The 18,446-nt window shown below is 38.5% G+C and overlaps 1 protein-coding gene across 1 annotated transcript in view; it reads right to left on the minus strand.

Annotated features, from left to right (window-relative positions):
- Nucleotides 1-15,011, minus strand: part of tox3 (TOX high mobility group box family member 3) — a 39,194-nt gene extending 24,183 nt beyond the window's left edge. Inside the window, exon 1 of the mRNA XM_079457354.1 lies at nucleotides 14,228-15,011. Coding sequence (XP_079313480.1) covers nucleotides 14,228-14,326 — 99 coding nt within the window. The 5' untranslated portion in view covers nucleotides 14,327-15,011. The remainder of the gene's footprint in view (nucleotides 1-14,227) is intronic.
- Between the last annotated feature and the right edge of the window lie 3,435 nt (nucleotides 15,012-18,446).

Here is an 18,446-nt window from a genome sequence, read left to right on the forward strand (position 1 = left end):
TTGGTTGCCAACATTCTTCAGACTATCTCTTTTGTGTTTTACAGAAGAAAGTCACAAAAGTTTAAAATGACAAGAGGGAGAGTAAATGAAGAGTAAACTAACCCTTCCTTAATTTTGACCAACATGCTCTTGATCTCTGTGTTAACATAAAGCATCCAATTGTAGTGTGCCTGCATCTGCCTGCATTTCTATATTGGAAAAAATTATGAGCGTGCTACAATGCTTGTGTGATCCGTCACCAGAATTGGTCATGTCATTTAAAATAAGACCCTGATAAAGCTTTCTGAAAATAGTATGGAATGATGAAAAATGGCTTACGTGGTAATATCCCATCAATAGTCAAATGCATTCTCTTTATTGGATGACCACAAATATTTAGCTTGACTTGTCCGCCAAGTTCCCTGAATTATGACTGACACCGAAGCAAAACATTAAGCATCCCTCCATATTACTCTGTGACAAGAATAATATTATAAACGCCCTCGTAAAATCCAAATAGTCCGCGTAATCCCTTCTGGGTAATTCCACAGCAAACGCTCTGGCATCATTTCAGTAAACTTTTCAGCCAGTAACAGCAATCTCGGCATTAATCTCTCTCATCGAACGGACAGGACCGACCGAACATCTGGCAGAGCACCCCTGCCATCGCACTTATATGAATTATATAGAAATAGGATATAACATCGCAAGTGTTCCAAAACATACAGGCAATGCTCTGGGGTCTAATTTATCATTGTTATTCAAGTGCTTGCTCACCTCACACTTAAAACAAAATCCTTCTAGATTCTAATTAAGCTCTAAGGTACCTCCCAAGGGTTCTGCTTTGGCAAAGAAAAGCACTTTGATTTATGTAGCACTTTGTCGTTAGCGCTTCAGGTCTGCCTGTTGCGAACAGGCTAGTGATAAATATGAGCATCCAGCAATTACTCATATTTGTTAATTAACTCCTACTAACAATGTTTTCCTCCACAATGTAATGAAAACACAGCAGATTGAACACAAATATGCCCCATTATTTCATGTCTCCACCTACATGCAATTAAGATGAAAATAATTTGCTGCCGCCGAGCCCTTGCTGTGAGGGGAAACTTCTCTGGCATACCAAATAAAGGCTGTTTACCCGGCACGGGCAGCTAATAATATGGAACTGATAGGTTTTAAATGCTGTAATTAGCTCTCAACCTTGTGCCTGTCCGACTGCATCCCACTAATGTGTGAACACGTGCACTCGTGAATTACTGCCGATATCACGGCTGCTCTCCTCACAGCGCTGTAGTCTGACTAAGACGAAGGCCGGACATTCTCCCTCTCTCGAATCTTTCAGAAGGACTGTATATAAATAGATAGTGTCCAACACTACTGAATTGAGAACAAAGATGTTAAGGTCTTGCATGCCAGGGCTCGGTGAAACCAATACGGTTAAATCAGATCCTTTTATGAAAGCGACCTGAGCTTAGCAGTAGGGAATGTTACTGAACACACATTGTTTATACGCTCATCCAACAAAGATTGCACTGATAACAATCCAGTCTCCGTGTGGCACTTAACAAAATGGCTGGTCAGCAAAGCAATTACAGACACTGAATTTCAAACAGTATCAGGGTTGGCTCGGACTCAACCCTAATGAGAAGAGATGGTAGCCTTCTTTTACACGGCGTTAGTCAGCCTAGCATGTGGAGCTTAGGAGTACACTGAGCTCCCGCGTAAACACAGTTTTGGAGATTCCAGTCTCCAGAGCACTGACATGTGGCTTAAGAGAGCATGAGGAGATGAATGCTCTCATACAGATTTATCAGGGTGAGTGAGAGAGGTAATGAGTCCAAAACAATATACCATTGAGGATTTACCAAAGGGTTTTATGGAGTGCAAGACTAACACTGCTAACACTGCAGCAACATCTGGTCACCTCTACAGCAGTGCATCAAATGTATGCACAAACACACATTTTCATCGCTGTTCTTCCAAAACCTTGGATGTTGAAATTTGCTGTTTTTCAGCAAATGGAAAAAACACTGTACTTTTAAAATGATGAAATACTGTGTTGTCAAAGTACACAAGCACTTTTTAATGCTTTTTATTGGTTAGATATTGGCAAAACCCAGTGACAAACATAAAGGATGACTAATAATAATTATTTATGGCAAAAAAAACAAATTCACAAAATATGGTGACACGAGGATTCTGAAGGACAGCAGGGATATGTCAAATGTATGAATCAGAAGCAGAACGGAAGTTACAAAAATATAATTTGATGAGAGGTTTCTCCAAACAATTGGTAAGTTTGCTACTGGTCAGGTAAACAGGAAGTATCACATCCAACGCACATCATTGGTTAACATTGCTATCTTGTAGAACTCAAACAAAAAAGAGCCACTGGAGCCAACGAGCTGTGTTTACACTTTACATGCAACACTATAAATACATCATTTATATATGTGACAGTTTACTGGGGGTTTAAAACAGACGCAGAATGCTGCAAAATTCACAACAAACCTTTAAACCATCCATCTGATTTTATTAAAAACGATCAGTAATAAAACAGGTATCCTTTATTGACACAAAACAAGTTTCTCTGAGGGACATAAATTTGAATTTCCTCCCAACACTGAGCACAGCACTATTCATTTGAGCATTCTTTTATTTAGCTGTTAAATAGTTCAGTTCTAATGCTCTAACCATTGGCTTACATAACTCCTTTTACTACATCTTTTCACTGTTCACTTCTCAGCTAATGGAGAGAGAAATAGAGACGGAGATAAAGGGAGAGAGGTGTGATGATTGAGACAAGAAATTGAGCTTCTATTTACATCAGGCACTGAACAAAAGATGAGCCGGTAAGTGTGAACATGTCACAACAGCAGATTAGCAGTAATAAAAGAATCAAAATGCTCATGTGATGAGTTACATACCAAACAGTGCTATTTAAAACCCTCTGGCCTCTTCGCTACACACACATCTGAAGCCTTTATTGCTAAGAACTTTGCATAGAAGTGAATTTCATGTTAAACAGAATGATGGAAAAAACAATCATATCTGCCAACATTTTGATATCCGTGATAAGTCCTCCTGTAGCTTCTGTGGAACATCTCTTCTATCTCGAACACCGCATCAACTGCAATATTCCTCCGGTCCAATTCTCCAAAAGCTGGATTTGACTCCTCCCTATGTATTTAAATAGAAGTTCCTCACACCCCAAAAGCACGCTGGCACACACTAATACTCTCTCCACACACTCCAGATGGAGGCCAGCTGCTGAAGTCTCCAATAGAACTTTATTAGAGGCTAAACGCAACATTCAATCACACTTTAGCGGAGAGTGCAGACTGGTGTTTCTTTCCAGGATACCTCTGAGGCTTATAAAAGACCCATCAGCAATGAAGCAATCACTGTACAATTCCTGCAAAGCATCTACAAAGCATCCACTCTCCAGTTTTAATATGCATATGAAATAAATATCAGCAGCTGGCTCAGCAGTGAGAGAAACCATATGGTGGGGTGGCTAGGAACAACTAACGCTTCACATTTTCTTCTTTTCTTTCGTTCTACATTCTTCAATCTGATGGGACCTTGTCTTCAAACGGAGAACATGCGTCTTAATGCGTTAGAATTCGAGTAACAACAAATGAATGTCCGTGGCGGCATCTTAATAAGAGGAAAAGCACATCTGTACAGAGCGGATCTGTCTGATTTTTATTGCTAGAGAAAATACGCTGTCACGGGCATGATAACAATTTCATGGTTGGTGAATCGGATAGGAAGAGCAAAGGTATGAGAGGTCCTTTTACTCTCTCCTCTGTCTGTGATACAGCATCATTCCACATGCTAGTCAAATGATTAATTGCCCTGGGTTGTTCTGTCAAGCACAATTTAAGCGAGTCGGCATGTCAGCACAAGCTGCCAGCCTTTGGAAATCAGTGCCCTTGGCTTGGAGCAATTCACTGCTACAGAACAAAACCACGCTCCTGTTCTGCCTCGGGCATGCGAGACAATGGTGGGTCTTCTGCTCTTTCCCACTGTATCCGAGTCTAAAATAAACAGCATAGAATTATATTTAGAATCTTAGGTGTTCATGTAAACACAATACCAACCAAATCCAATCACAAATACGATGGCAGAGTGAGAAAAGGAGAAAATAAGAGCAAGAGCTGCCAAAAGTGTACAGGGCCTGACGTTTTATTTAACATAAATTACAGAGAATTACATTCCCATGTAAAACAAAGGGTTCTTCTTTCTTATCAGTCTAATGCACCCCTATAAAGGATCCAATTAAAATCCAGAGAGAACGAAGGAAAGAGAGTGCCTTTTCAATTTGAGTTCAGTACCGGATTTAAAGACATTTTAAAGTTACCCAGCTTCCATGCGTGCGAGTGGAGGAGGGGTTACCCATAGCATCTCCAACCAATGACCTTTTTAAGCTAATAGCAAACAAACATTGTTCACTGATTTCCATAACAACACTGCAGGTGCAATTTATCACCTTTTGGGTTTAAATATCCAACAGAATGTAAAGATTTTGAGAGAGAGAGAGAGAGAGAGAGAGAGGGAGAAAGAAAGCGCGCCTTGACTTCACTCTAATGTCTGTTTTTACCCCAACAAGTCATTTCAATATGAGCTCTGTTTGCTCATTCAAATGAGTCTTTTGTTTACCCCCACTATCTGAACTCTTTGCTCTGTGAGCTCTACTAGTATTTGCACACCTGCTGTCTTTGTCAGTTCATACAGGACAACCTGGAGCCTCAGAGCATTGTGGGTATGTGTGGCGCAACACCGGTAACCTGACAAAGGACTTATAGATGTGCTGCAGTACGATTTAATATTATATCTGACACAGTCTCAAAGACCTCTTTCTTCAGTTACAATAATGAGATCCTACCCCTTTTCTCTTCCTCTTTTTCTTTGTCACTCTTCACCTCCGCAAAACACAGAGTTCGAGAGCAGACTGAATAGTCAAATAAGGGCAGATGAGTGATTAACTGACCTGTATACTGGTTTGAAAGATAGCAGAGAGACAGAGAGAGAGAGAGAGAGAAAGAGAGAGAGAGAGAGATGTCCCTTATTGCCACTCTTTTCTCTATTTCTCTAAAACTGACATATATTAAAAAGACTGGAGCATCGATAAGCTCCACCCTTATCGGTTCTTATTAGCCGCATAGAATAAATAGGATCTTAATTTGCGACAATAGCGGAGAGAACTAAACGTTCAAAAGTGTGATTATACTCCACCAAAGTTGATGCTGACAGTGACAATGCTCGTTGCCAAAAGTGCAAAAAAACCTTTGTTTGTCAGGGTGGAAACACAAGTAATCTGTCAAAGTACTGTTTTTGACGGCCCAATCTAGTTTATCTGTTGATGCCCATCTACGTCAGGTATGTATGCTGAATGCAAACAGACGTTTTATGTATATTTATTTCATTTATATCAAAAAGTACCGATAAGAATACCGTTAAAGTACTGGACCGATAAGCAGCATTGATAAGAGTAGTAATACAGTTAAAACTTAACCCATTCCCACTGACAATTACTAATTGTTTTTTACTAACAAATAAAATATTACACATTTTAAACCGTAGGTCTATATTCCATTTATTTCACAGCATTTTTATTTCAACATTTTTAAGAGTGCAGATTTATTTCAAGAAAATAAAAGTGTGTATTTTAACTATAAAGCAAGAAAACAAACTGCACTGAACACTTATTGAGTCATATACTTCTAAGAGCACCGAGTGTATCTTTGGAAACGACTTGATTCAGAGCAAAAGCTGTTTTTAGGTCACCGAAAATATCCAAGCAAGCCTGTGAGGTCGATAACTTCAGAGAAGCAGGACAAAGCTGGCGAGAGCTTTGACAGACCAAAATAAACTTTATTGTAGTGTTGTCACGGTACCAAAATTTCAGTAGTCTGTACCAATACCAGTAAAATTCCACGTTTGTTGGTACCTATTTCGGTATCAAAGCAAAACATCAGTACATGCTAATTGAAACACAATATAATTTATAGAGTTCATTGTTTAAATAAATTTAGAAAAAAAAATGGCATTTTGTATACATGAAGTATACAAGTTAATTTTTGCTGAAACTGTTGTGTGCTCACTGGGGTCTTGCGTGCTGATGAACATCCTCCTCAGTCTGCTGCTGTATAATAAACTTCAGTAAGGCAACTAACTGAACAAAAATGCATATGCAATATTAAAACAAAAATATTTGTATGCTGCATTAAGACAACACTACTTACATTAAGGTAACTGTATATTAAAATAAAAAATGCAACAGATAGATTTTTCTTCAGTTTAAACTTGCCATTTTAAACCTAATAGAGTTAGGTTTAAACTCAAAGACATACAAATTGCTAGTCATACATCTATTGTTTTCAAGCACACAGATTTCAGATTGGCCTATATAAAGTAGGTACTGTAAACTCCATCATCTCCTCCAATTAATTTAACCCCACAACAGTTATAAAAGCATTAAATGGTTAACAAGGACACTTGACTGGATTAGCATTGGCGCTAACAAATGAACATTATGCAAATGCTAACAGAATTTGAAACTTACCGCTTGAATTTGTTCAAATAAATGGATGTTTACTCCTTTCACCACAAAACTCTTTCATTTTCTATGTGATATGACTTTAATCTGACTTATTTCTAAGCTGCACTTAACCGCTCATCTTATTGTGTCTATAAAAAGTTTCAGAATGACAACCTGTCCGACAGAGCATCAGTACCCGGTTGAGCCTGAATGTGGGTGCTACCGAATGCTTTGAACATTTTTAGGGACCGATAGAACTGGGACTTTTGACAAAACAACTACTTTATAGGGCCATTAACATTCACATTTCAGACTGTTCTTTAAATAATAGGCTTCCTTTTTAACTTGAATGATGTATAAAAGGTCAAAGGAAATGAGAGCAATCAATAGTTCAATGATAATATCAGAAACACAACACTTATACTTGGTTTTGGGGTTGTGTGACATATGAATGGGGATATGTATGATGTATGGCTTATTTGTATGATATATCGCTTATTGCTCCCTGAATTCTTTGTCTTTGTCTTGAAGTCGCTTTGGATAAAAATGTCTGCTAAATGACTAAATGCAAATGTTTTTCCTGTATTGAAAAATTGGAGGCGGCTGCCTCAGACAAATTCCCTGCCGCCTCAGTCTCTGGCCCATATTATGTTGGGTTCTTAAATAAAAAAACAGCGTGCATTCAAAAGACTGTGATGTAACAGAGCTGGCAGAGATTTAAGCGAAAGGACGCCATCGCTCCTTGTGCATTTACCCCATTGTGCCATTACAGCACAATGCAAGCGCTGTTTCGTTATCAGCACCAGTGAGGCGCTGAAGAGTCACAGTACAAGAGCTATTAAGAGCTATATTTCATGGCTGTTCAAGTGACTATTGTTTATTTTGCATCCAAGTACGAAAAAGTTCCTTAAATTAACCTGTTGTACATCATTGTAAAGGTTTAAGCTGTGCAGTTGGCTCGTTGAATCAGCGATATTGTGACTGTACACAGCGAGTTCGCCAGTATAAACACACATTGTGATCAGAACGACTCGCAAACGAAAGACTAATTTGAAGCGATTTGTTTGAACAGTTGAAACTATTCAGTCACTAGCGAATTTAAGAACAGTGAATCATTTAAATCTCAGTGAACCACAAGAGAACACAGGATGTGAATGAGCTTTGCTCATTTAGTAAAACTGGTGAATTCACATTTACATTTAGTCATTAAGGAGACACTCTTATCCAAAGCGACTTACCAATGAGGTAAACAATGGAAGCAACTGGAACAACATAAGGACAACAAAAAGCATGAGCAGTAAAAATGGTCTCATATAGCCTACCACAGTATACAAAGCTATATTATTTTTTAGGATAGAAAGAGTAGAAAAGAGATAGAAGTCAGAACTAATCGGCCAGGTGCTGATGGAAGATATATGTTGAATTTGATGCGAGCAACTATAGGGAGCCAATGTAACTTAATGAAGAGAGGAGTGACGTGTGCTCTCTTCAGTTCATTGAAGACCCCTCTTGCCGCTGGATTCTGGATCATCTGTAGAGGTTTGGTTGTGCAAGCTGGAAGTCCAGCCAGTAGTGCATAGCAAAATTCCAGGCTGGACAGGACAAGAGCCTGGACTAGGACTTGCGTAGCATGCTCAGACAGGAAAGGTCTGGTTTTCCTAATGTTATAGAGGATGAATCTACAGGACCGAGTAGTTCTGACAACATGATCCGTGAAGTTGGTTTCTGACCATTCTGGAGGGTGTGATGGTTGATGTGCCTGGTTGAATGGAGAGGTTGTGATGAATCTTTGGGTCGGCTGGGATAACAAGCAGTTCTGTTTTTGCAAGGTTCAGCTGCAGGTGATGGTCCTTCATCTAGAGAGAAATGTCACTCAGGCATGCTGAAATGCATGCAGAAACAGTCGGATCATCAGGCTGAAAGACAGGTGGAGTTGTGTATCATCTGCATAGCAGTGGTCGGAAAAGCCATGTTTCCGAATGACAGAACCTAGGGATGTCAAGTATACAGAAAAAATCAACGGTCCAAGCACTGAGCCCTGCAGCACCCCTCTATTGAGATGTTGGGAGACCTCACCTCTCCAGGATACTCTAAATGACCTACCTGAGAAGTAAGACTTGAACCATTGTAGTACAATTCCAGAGACATCCATAGCCTTGAGAGTCGACAGTAGGATGTGTTGGTTAACAGTGTCAAAGGAAGAAGATAGATCCAATAGGACTAGTACGGATGAGTTAGAGGCTGCTCTTGCCAGTCTCATAGATTCAATGACCAAGAGCAGCTGGTAGAATAGAGTAGAAAAGTTTAAATGATAAAAATCTTATATTTGATTTAAAGCAACTTTTCTGTTGAATTGATACATTTTATGTTTTATATAACTTCATAATTGTAATTTTCATCTATTTTTAGAACTTATATATGTTGTTTGTAAAGTGTTGGTTAATCCACTTAAAGGGATGGTAGGCCTACCCATGCACGTATGAACAAGATCAGGAGGATGGCACCCCCTCCGCCTCATTTTGAGCCAGGAAAAAGCCTGTTTTAACCGCTATATTAAGCACAACAGAAATTCAGCCGGATGATCTTACTTTACCTTATAAAAGGTAAAGGTTTCATTTGTAATTTAAAAAAAAGTACATACAAAGTCAATTGGCCAGCAAAACAGTCACGTTTGGCAATTGACTAATATTAATATTGTTAAATAGTATGTCACCAGTAGGATCACTTTTCTTGTTCATCATGACAAAGATGTTCAGTGCCCTCCCTGACATCTCTGAGATTTGCCTTCTCTCTTATCACAAGCTGATGTCATAACTGGAATATCGTTTGACTGATAAGCATTCCAGATTGGCACCCTTTGTTTTGCAACAATAAGATTGGAGAAGTGTTTTGGAACAGGACGGGGATCAGAATTTCAGGTCAGCTCGTAACAAAAGAAAGAGGACATGCTAAACTCTCTCCATATGCTGTAGCTCACTTGCATCAGCACAATGTGTTGTCAGAAAGACTGTGTCCCTAGCATAGGCCACATTCCTGTCTTGAAGAGCAGCCATCAAACCTTTGTTCAACGCAATCTCAGGGGAAGATTTGGTGACAGTTTTCAGCAGCCCGGACCCAATGCATTTCTTTTCTTTGTCTTACTTTGTCTCTCCTAATCAAAATACACATACAGTCCAATACACACATGCAAATACGTGACCTGCCACATTGCCCCAGGTTGTATTTATTATTACTTTATTCTGTATTTCACTTACGCTTGAAAAGCAAACAAACAAACAGACTATTTTAGTCAGAAATCGTCACATCGCAGCCAGCTGAGGCATGTAGATTATATTGGAGGAAATGAGATAAGGAGCATTTACAGTAAGCAGCATGTAGAAGATTACAGATATGATTTATAGAGCATGATCTGGCCTGGCTAATGGTGTGTGTCAGCTACAAATTTACATATTTGCCCAAGCACATGCCATCATATCAGCCAGTTACTAAATCAATCATAGCCACTATTGAGGAGTCTGCTGATAGGGGTTAGTGGAAATGAGCTCTTGAGCCTCGGGCTTGTACTGGCATGGTTACCTTTCTCGCATCAATCTCTCATGCATCTGAGATGATCAGTGGTTATGTTTAGCCGTTGAGGACTAGACTACTCTGCGTTATAAGCTTCTTGGACTGATGCACTCAGTTGCCATGCACAGAATGGGATGAGGTACATAGGACATATGCCACCATTTCGCAAAATCGCATTAAGTGTAAGTTCACTTGAAGAAAAGGATCAATAGAAGATAATGGAGACGGAAGCAGAGAAGAGAAGACGAGAAAGAGAGAGAACAACATAAATGCAGAACACATTGTGATGGCTACATCATTTCGATCATTATATCGGAACAAGATCTGACTGGTCAGTAGCAGATTACATGAACATTGCCATGTCCAAATAACAATCTGTCTGCCACTTTAATACTGAAGATGTATTCTGATCAAACCTTTCCAGATTCAATAAATGCATCAGTATTTCTGCTGGATATTATCAGATGGTGTGAAAGAAAACTATAAGACGTATATATTTTTATATAAATAATATTTATATTATTAAATTTGCGTGTAGCAACCACATGACAAGTGGAAGAGGCCCGCGCTCGAACACACAAATGGAAACGTATGCCAATAATTTCTGATAATGTTAAATCTTTTAAATAAAACCATCCACAACTGAAAGGCTACAAATACCAATCCTTATCGCAACTGTCATTTTTATTACACTTATATATGTTTCAGTGACTTGACCTACTGCCACCGGCGCAGTTCGACACCGTCATGGCACTTTACCACCGCAGTGGTGTGGTTGTCACGGCCACCGTCACAGCCCTACCTCAAATACTTGCATCTGCTCCTGCTCTGTAAATGCTATGCTGTCTGAATGGAGGTGGCATATGAAACTGTATCATTTACAGTTTGCATTTCAGCTAACAGTTGCTATTTTCTTCAGCTGTCATTCGGAGAGTTAATATTTTCTTTCCATCAAATATTGTGCTTGGGGGCGTGATGGAGGGGTTCTCTTTCACAAATCCCTATAGACATGCAAATAAAAACTTAAAATTGATTCTATCGCCACAAAGTTTTTAAAGAATCTGACGCAAGAAACATATTTCTTCTACTTCCCCTATAAATGAGCAATTGTGTTATACAAATGAAAATGTATTAATCACAGACTGTGCTTCCTGTATACAATCACACCTGCCAAATACATTGTAACACTGTAGACAGATCTAAATGTTAGAATGTAATTTAACCCTTGCTTTATATATCAACACTAAGCCTCATTTGAATCGCTCTATACAGAGGGGAGGAGAGTTAACGTGTGGGTTTTTACAAGCGAATACATCTGAATGTCATCTCTTCTCCACTGTAATTTGCTATCTCCAGTTGCTGTCACCTCATTTCCTCTTGCCTTTGTCTCTAGTGCATGGCCATGAAACAGCTGCTACTACAGGCACTTCATTCAGACCATGCATTGTCTCATCACAACCTTTAGATGAACTCCAGAGAGTCCACTGTCTGGCGCTGCATCTCCTCCAACCACTGACATCCACACTTTATTGTGAATCAGTTCTTTCAAACATTGTTATCGAGTCCATAACACAGAGAAGGAAATGTTTGTTTTTTTCAAGTCGCCCACCTTTTCATAATGACTTCAACCTTTGCAAAAAGAACATGTGTGGACTCCACTAGACTTCTGCCAGTCATTTTACTTTTTCACTTTGAGATCTATAAATATTTGATTTATTTGCATGTAATTCTAAAAAAAGCTCACGAGGAAAGACTAAGTGATTGATATTCTTGTGTTTATTATTCAGTTGTGAAAGGTAATTACAAGTAAACAGTTGGCAAACAATATGAAATAAATGTACTATGAAACTATGTCAAAACAATCCCTGATTTGGTCGATAAACTATTTGAGTAAACCCACACAGCTGTCATTGCCTGCTGGGAGTTTGTATAGTGAAAAGGTTTAACATTAAAAACTTTTACGGTTTTGTCTGTGTGATTTGCACATGTGTTTTTTTTACATTTAATTATAAGAATTTATAAACACTCTGTGTGTGCAAACTTTCCAGCAGCTCAGTCTACATTAACTTCAAAATGCATACACACAAACATTTCCAGGACAACTGGAAAAAAAGATTCATTCATCTCTTGCATAACTAAATGATTTTGAAATGCTTTTCACCAGAGGCACAGAGCAAAAGAGAGGGAGAGTAGAAAGTAAGGTTAAGAGTGAATAGGGTTAGGAATGCTGACATCCACCAAAATAAAATGGGACTCAGATAAACATTCCCTTCCAAATGTGCTGTCTCATTATACAGTAATACTTTTCCTTAACAGCAGCCTCAAATGTTTTCAAAATTTACAGTCAAATTTAAACGCTTCGATTACTATTACACATCTGTAAATGATCTGCGTAAATACAACAAATCACCTCGGATGCAAATGACTCCTACTTGGCATTATGTAAAAGCTCCCACAAAGTGATTACATTACATATAAAGCGAGCAGAGACTTTGGTTTAGTGTGACAGGCCTGTCTTTGATACGTCAGTTCTGTTGATCAATGCGGACAAAAACTGGACCAAAAACAAAGCAGAAACGCAAACAGCTCACGTTTAAACATGCCATTCAATTTCCCCAAAACTCTAAAAAAGGCAAAAAGTAAAATCACATCACATTTTCAAAATGTAACCATTGGTTTATTTAAACCATCAGGAACACTTTTCTAGTAAATTTCACTGACTGCTACCACATGTGCTCTCTTTATAAACTCGATGCTCCTTCAGAAACCACACTCGAGTCATTACCCAGAATCCACCGCATACAGTGAGACTGCACACACAAATCAAGACCCCTTACAGCTGCCTCAAGGGCCCAGGCCTTTAACTTGTTATTCCAAAGTTTATTAACTCACAGTCCCAAACCCAGATTTGTCTGTATCCCATTACTGCTCATTATAAACAATGAATTATGTAAAAAGTTGCAATCTCATTAGTCATTATTAGCTTTTTCCATGACCATAGTTATTCTTCATTCAGTTTATATTCACTTTAAACAATAAACACATCCCTCTCACCTGCCCCTGTATCCCCCCTCCCCATGAAAATATTGTAAAATACACAATATAATCGTCAGTAACTTAGCTTAACATCAGATATAAGTCTCTAAACAAGTTTGCTGCCAATGGTGGCCAATAGTGTAAAAGAAACGCTTTACAGTATACGTAGATGATGAGGTATGAGTCAGTCTTTACAGAGTGACACTATCAGTGCTGTACCTAATAAGTCAAACCAATAAGATAAAAAAAGACAGCATGTAAAGCCTGCAGTGGGTAGGTTGGATTAGCTGCGTTGATCATGATACAATGTTTGTGATACGTGTGTTTGTGGATAAGACGGATACTGTACCATCCATACGAGCAAACCCATAGCCTGTTTCCTGTAACCCTCTTCTAAAGCTATTTATCAAAGTCTAAGTAGTCTAGAGATGTGCAGACAACGTTTTAATGCACCTTTAATACACAAGTGTCCGTGTGGAAAACTGTGACATGTGATTTTATTTCTGTGAACAACAACATTTGCAGAGCGGGCTGAAAATCACACAACTGTTCCCTCAGAGCACATAAAAACTATCCTGTCATATCAAGCAGAATCTGTAAGGGCAGCACAATTCCCTCATTGTCCCGTAACACACTGACAGTCCTTTGTCTAAAACTTCTTTTACTGCTGATTTGTATCCTTCTGCGTTGTTTAACATTACTGAATCTATACAACAGACATCACTTAACTACCTTAACCACAGAGTAGGAGGCATCGACAAAGTTGTCAAGTCACACAAACTCAAAATGTTTCGTATTGAACGCTTGCGCGATGTTTTACGCTAAGAAAAAAACAGGAGAGGATACAGAAGAGTGGGGAGTGCGATCATCATACACCTGCTCGCTGTACGATGGTGCTTTACAAAGTAAAACATCGTGCGCATTTACTCAAATCTTTCCAAAGTTGAATCCTGTTAAACTGAGAAAAAACTACCGTGCAGCGAGTAAAGCTACATACTTGCGAACTCTAGACACTTGCTGAAACATCAACATAAACCGGGAGTCAACTTTGCACTCCTAGTTTGAAGGCTCAGGGGTCCAAAATGGTTGTCTTACCTTGTTGTAGTTGTAGTATCCTAAGCAGTGGGAAAAATCCAGGTTCTGTGGATCTCTGGGAATTGAATTCCCCCCTGCAGACGGATAAAATACATCCATGTTTCCTCTCGGCGAAGCGCTGCTGCTGCTCCGTGAAAAGGCGCAATTTCTCTTACTTGTCCTTCAACGATCCAGGCGCGAATCAGGGAGTCTCACGGGGAAAAAAGCACGGCTCACGAGGGACGGAGAAAGGGTAAAATGATGATGTTGTAAGTTTAAGTAATCCTCTTCTATAAGCACTGATCGCCGGCCATAGTTTTGGGATGTTGAGAAAAGGTTTGGCGATGTTCAAACTGCTCCTGCGCTGCGAGGTTCAAAAGCATGCTTGGGTAGCAACACAAAGAAAGAAACGCGAGCCGGCAAACAGCAACTCCGCTATAAGAGAAGATATACACTTACATAAACGCACAGTTCGTGAATTTAAACACAAATTTGGTCCCGTTTCAAAAACGCATCCATCAATCCACACTTTGCGTTTTAATTCAAGCAATGCACGTCAGTTGGCACACTTTTGCCCCTTAAAGCGTGGGTAATTGCATCAAATTAACCCCTCCGGACGCATGGATGGCACTCTCCGAAGACACCGTTAGTCCGTCTTAGAAACTTAGAAAGCTGTGTTTACATATTCATTATAGAGCTCGTTTAGGGGACTCTGAACAACCAATGGTCTTGTGTTTACTTCGACCAACATCAGGCTGTGATGGCAGGGGTATGGAAGAAGGGAAGAGTGGGGCTCATTGCGACCACTCCCCATCTCATATCGCCACTCCCCTATCAGAAAGAGAAACCGTGCATAGTTATGTTCATAACTGATCTTAGCATGTGTGGACACACATTTTTATATTCAGCAACGGCTTCACTTTGCCAGGGAAAATCCATAGCCTAGTGCTGTAGATTTCAGAATAGGATCAGTAGATGCTTGGAAAGAAGATTGAAGGAATTATTTGCAATGCTAAGCAATAAACCAGGTTAGTAGGCTAGTTAATATCATGTGCATGTAAGAGGCAGCTGGAGAGACAGAAAGGAGAAAGATCTTTGTTCACACAGCCAAAATAAACTTGTTCTATTGAATAAGCTGGACAGCCTTCCCATATGAGACCACCAGGGGCTATATAAACTACAGACACGCTGGAGGCATTTTGCCAAGGTTTTTAATAAGGAGATGGTTTTTAATAAGGATACACTACTGTAAGAAGATTTGGGTCATATTCAGTGTAACAAGTAAGATCAAAACCTTACTGTTTGTATGCTATTCAAACAGAATGTTGAGAACTCACAGCTTAAGCAGTACAAAACTTTATTCGTAAAGACATTACCTGCATGTGGTTCTTATCGTGAATGCCTCATATATTTTTGTTCTGTTATCCCTTGGGTCTAAATCAGAGAGATATAGATGAAAGTAACTTGACCAGCAGAGGCTCAGCTGGAAGCGGCTGATTTTGTCACATATTTTGTGTGTACATACACAGACGGTGTTTACACATAGAGGAGACTGACGCTATACTGTAGTCAGCTAGCAAAATAAATGTGCAAAATAAATGTGTTTTCACTAGCAGTGTTTTTTTTATGTAGTGCCAAATCAATCTTTTTATAAATGTTCACTGTAGAAATTTTCCTAAAAGGCGTAGGCTGCTGCCTTAGTCAGGATACACAAAATACTAAAATTTACATTTAAGAAAACAAGGTTTTTCTGGATAGACGTTCAGTGTCCTGCACTAAAAAAAGGTCCTAGACAGAGCTTTGACTTCATTTTACAACTTCATTACTGTTTATGGTATTATTATACCTGTTTATTACTGTTTTACTTCTATTATTTTTATTTTTTTGCAATTGGTTTACAATGACACATTCATACAAACAATGTTCATTTAAACTATAGTGCATTACATTAAACATGGTATATGGTGCTTCTTGGAAGGTTCTGTGACAAAGGCAAGTTTGTTTATATGGCACATTTCATACACAATGGTAATTCAAAGTGCTTTACATAGAAGAAATTAAAATATCCATTTGACAGAACAGTGAAGAAATAAGAAAAATAAATTGAACCAGTTAAGAATAAAAAATAAAATAAAATACAGTTTAGAATAGAAAATAAATTAAATAAAGTACAGTACAAACAGTCGGACGGTCAGAGGCACAGTGCACATTCATTAAATGCAAAGTTAAATAGATGTGTTTTGAGTATAGGGTCAAGATGTGTTTTGAGTATAGGGTCAACATTATTTAATAACCTCATATTTTTCTTTACTGGAAAAGTATCCAACTCTCATTTCAGTAAAAATGCAGTTAACAATCTGTTTGAGCAGTTATTTAACCAGTGTTTTGATCTCTTCCTAACGCCATAATAACTTTTTTCTGTTTAAAAACATATAAGGATATTAAATATTAAATACATAAGGAGTCAGAGTACAAACTCTTACCTCAAACAGTAAGCTTATAATAATATGTCATAATTTAAATTGTCAGGTTGGAATTTGGTTGTTGTTGAGGAACATGATTATAAGGTAACCTGCAATTTTACATTTAAACAGGGATGGCGATAGAGAGGCACAGGTTACAGGTTGCGTTGTATGTACAAAATGAAACAATATAACAAAGTTAAATATAAACTTGACTTTTTATTAACAAGTTGGGTGAACTTTATATAATTAATTCAGTAAACCCAGTAATCTTCTTGTACATTAAGTTAGAAAAGCTATTGTCCCCAAAAGCCTTAAACCTTTAAGTTTTCTCAATATCAGATTTTTAATACTGGGCAATAATAGTAAAAAATTTCATTTGCTTTTTATATCCAAGACATAACTTTATGCATTCTAGAAGCTGGCTTTCTGAAATAAGCCTACCAATAAGTCAAATCCGCTGCATACAAAGTGTGACAACAAGAACTGTCTGCCCATACACATAACCTTCCTTTCTTTTCTCTCATTAAAAAACATGTATAAACAGACAAAGAAACACACCGACACGCATGCATCTACACATGTATGTGTAAACACGGACGATCAGATAAACGGGGCGTTCCACATTCCACGTTGTTATTGCATTTGATATGTGTGGTGATGAATGCAACCAGGAGCCGATCTTTGATTCGCTGTTATTATTTATTTGTGTGTGTAATGTTGTTTGCTGGTTTGGCAGGAGGGAAACTGAATTAATTTCCTCTCTGTGGGTTCAGTGTCAATGTCTGAGCACACATGAATTATGCTGCGCTCACACTTCGTGTCATTTCCTCTACAGCCGGCAACATTGGTAACCTCCCTGGCACAAGTTCAAATTCAATTACAGCAGCCCACAGTAATTATGTGGAGGTATAAAAGAATTATAATTGCAAAATAATTAATTAACCTAATAATCTTTATTTATGCAGCCCTCATATTAAATATGTGATCTCTCTATTGTGGCAGTGAGCTCTAAATTGGACTGAACAGCTGCGTACGCAGAAGAAGAGGTATCAGTGCAATCAATAATATTCATATCTCAATTCTCCGGTGCTTATTTTAAAACAAGGCCAAATACTTCACACAATGCAAATCTTTTATGGCTATTTTTATGTAGGCCAAAATAATTTATGATGCGATGATCACATTTGAATAAATAACAAATTGCCTCCTGCAGGTCCTTTTTATAATGTAAACAAATCCAGGCACATGATTGCATTGGTGTTTTGTCTTATAGCAGCATGTACATCATATTGCATTTGTTAAGTATGACTCCTGTCTCCAGACCTATGACCCACAGCGTTACTTTTCAACCCAGAGCTCAAACAAGAGAATATTACTGCAGTCACCCGCTATCTGAGAAATCAGCTTTGCTCCATTGTGTACAGATAGTCTAGATTCAGCCTGCGTCCTCTTAAGACATCATATTCTTGCATAGATTCATACACGGCAGCTCAACCACAACCACAGAGGTCTTTGATCTTTCTTGCCTTTCTAATGCAATGAAGTTAGATTGTCTTTGAAAAATATGTGTGCCTGGTCTTGGAATGCCTGACATCTGTCACCAACAATGCAGTCGCGTATGAATATACGTATATCTGAATTGAATGCATTTGCGCAATAATTGAAATGGCCAAAACACTTTCAACTCTCAAAATAATTAACGTTCAATGTTTTTGTCACCAGGGGCAGGAGCCTAAATATTTAAAATGTTGTATTTAATATTTTACAATAACAGA

The sequence above is a fragment of the Barbatula barbatula genome (assembly GCF_947034865.1).
Source record: "Barbatula barbatula genome assembly, chromosome: 1".
In the NCBI taxonomy this organism is placed as follows: Eukaryota; Metazoa; Chordata; class Actinopteri; order Cypriniformes; family Nemacheilidae; genus Barbatula; species Barbatula barbatula.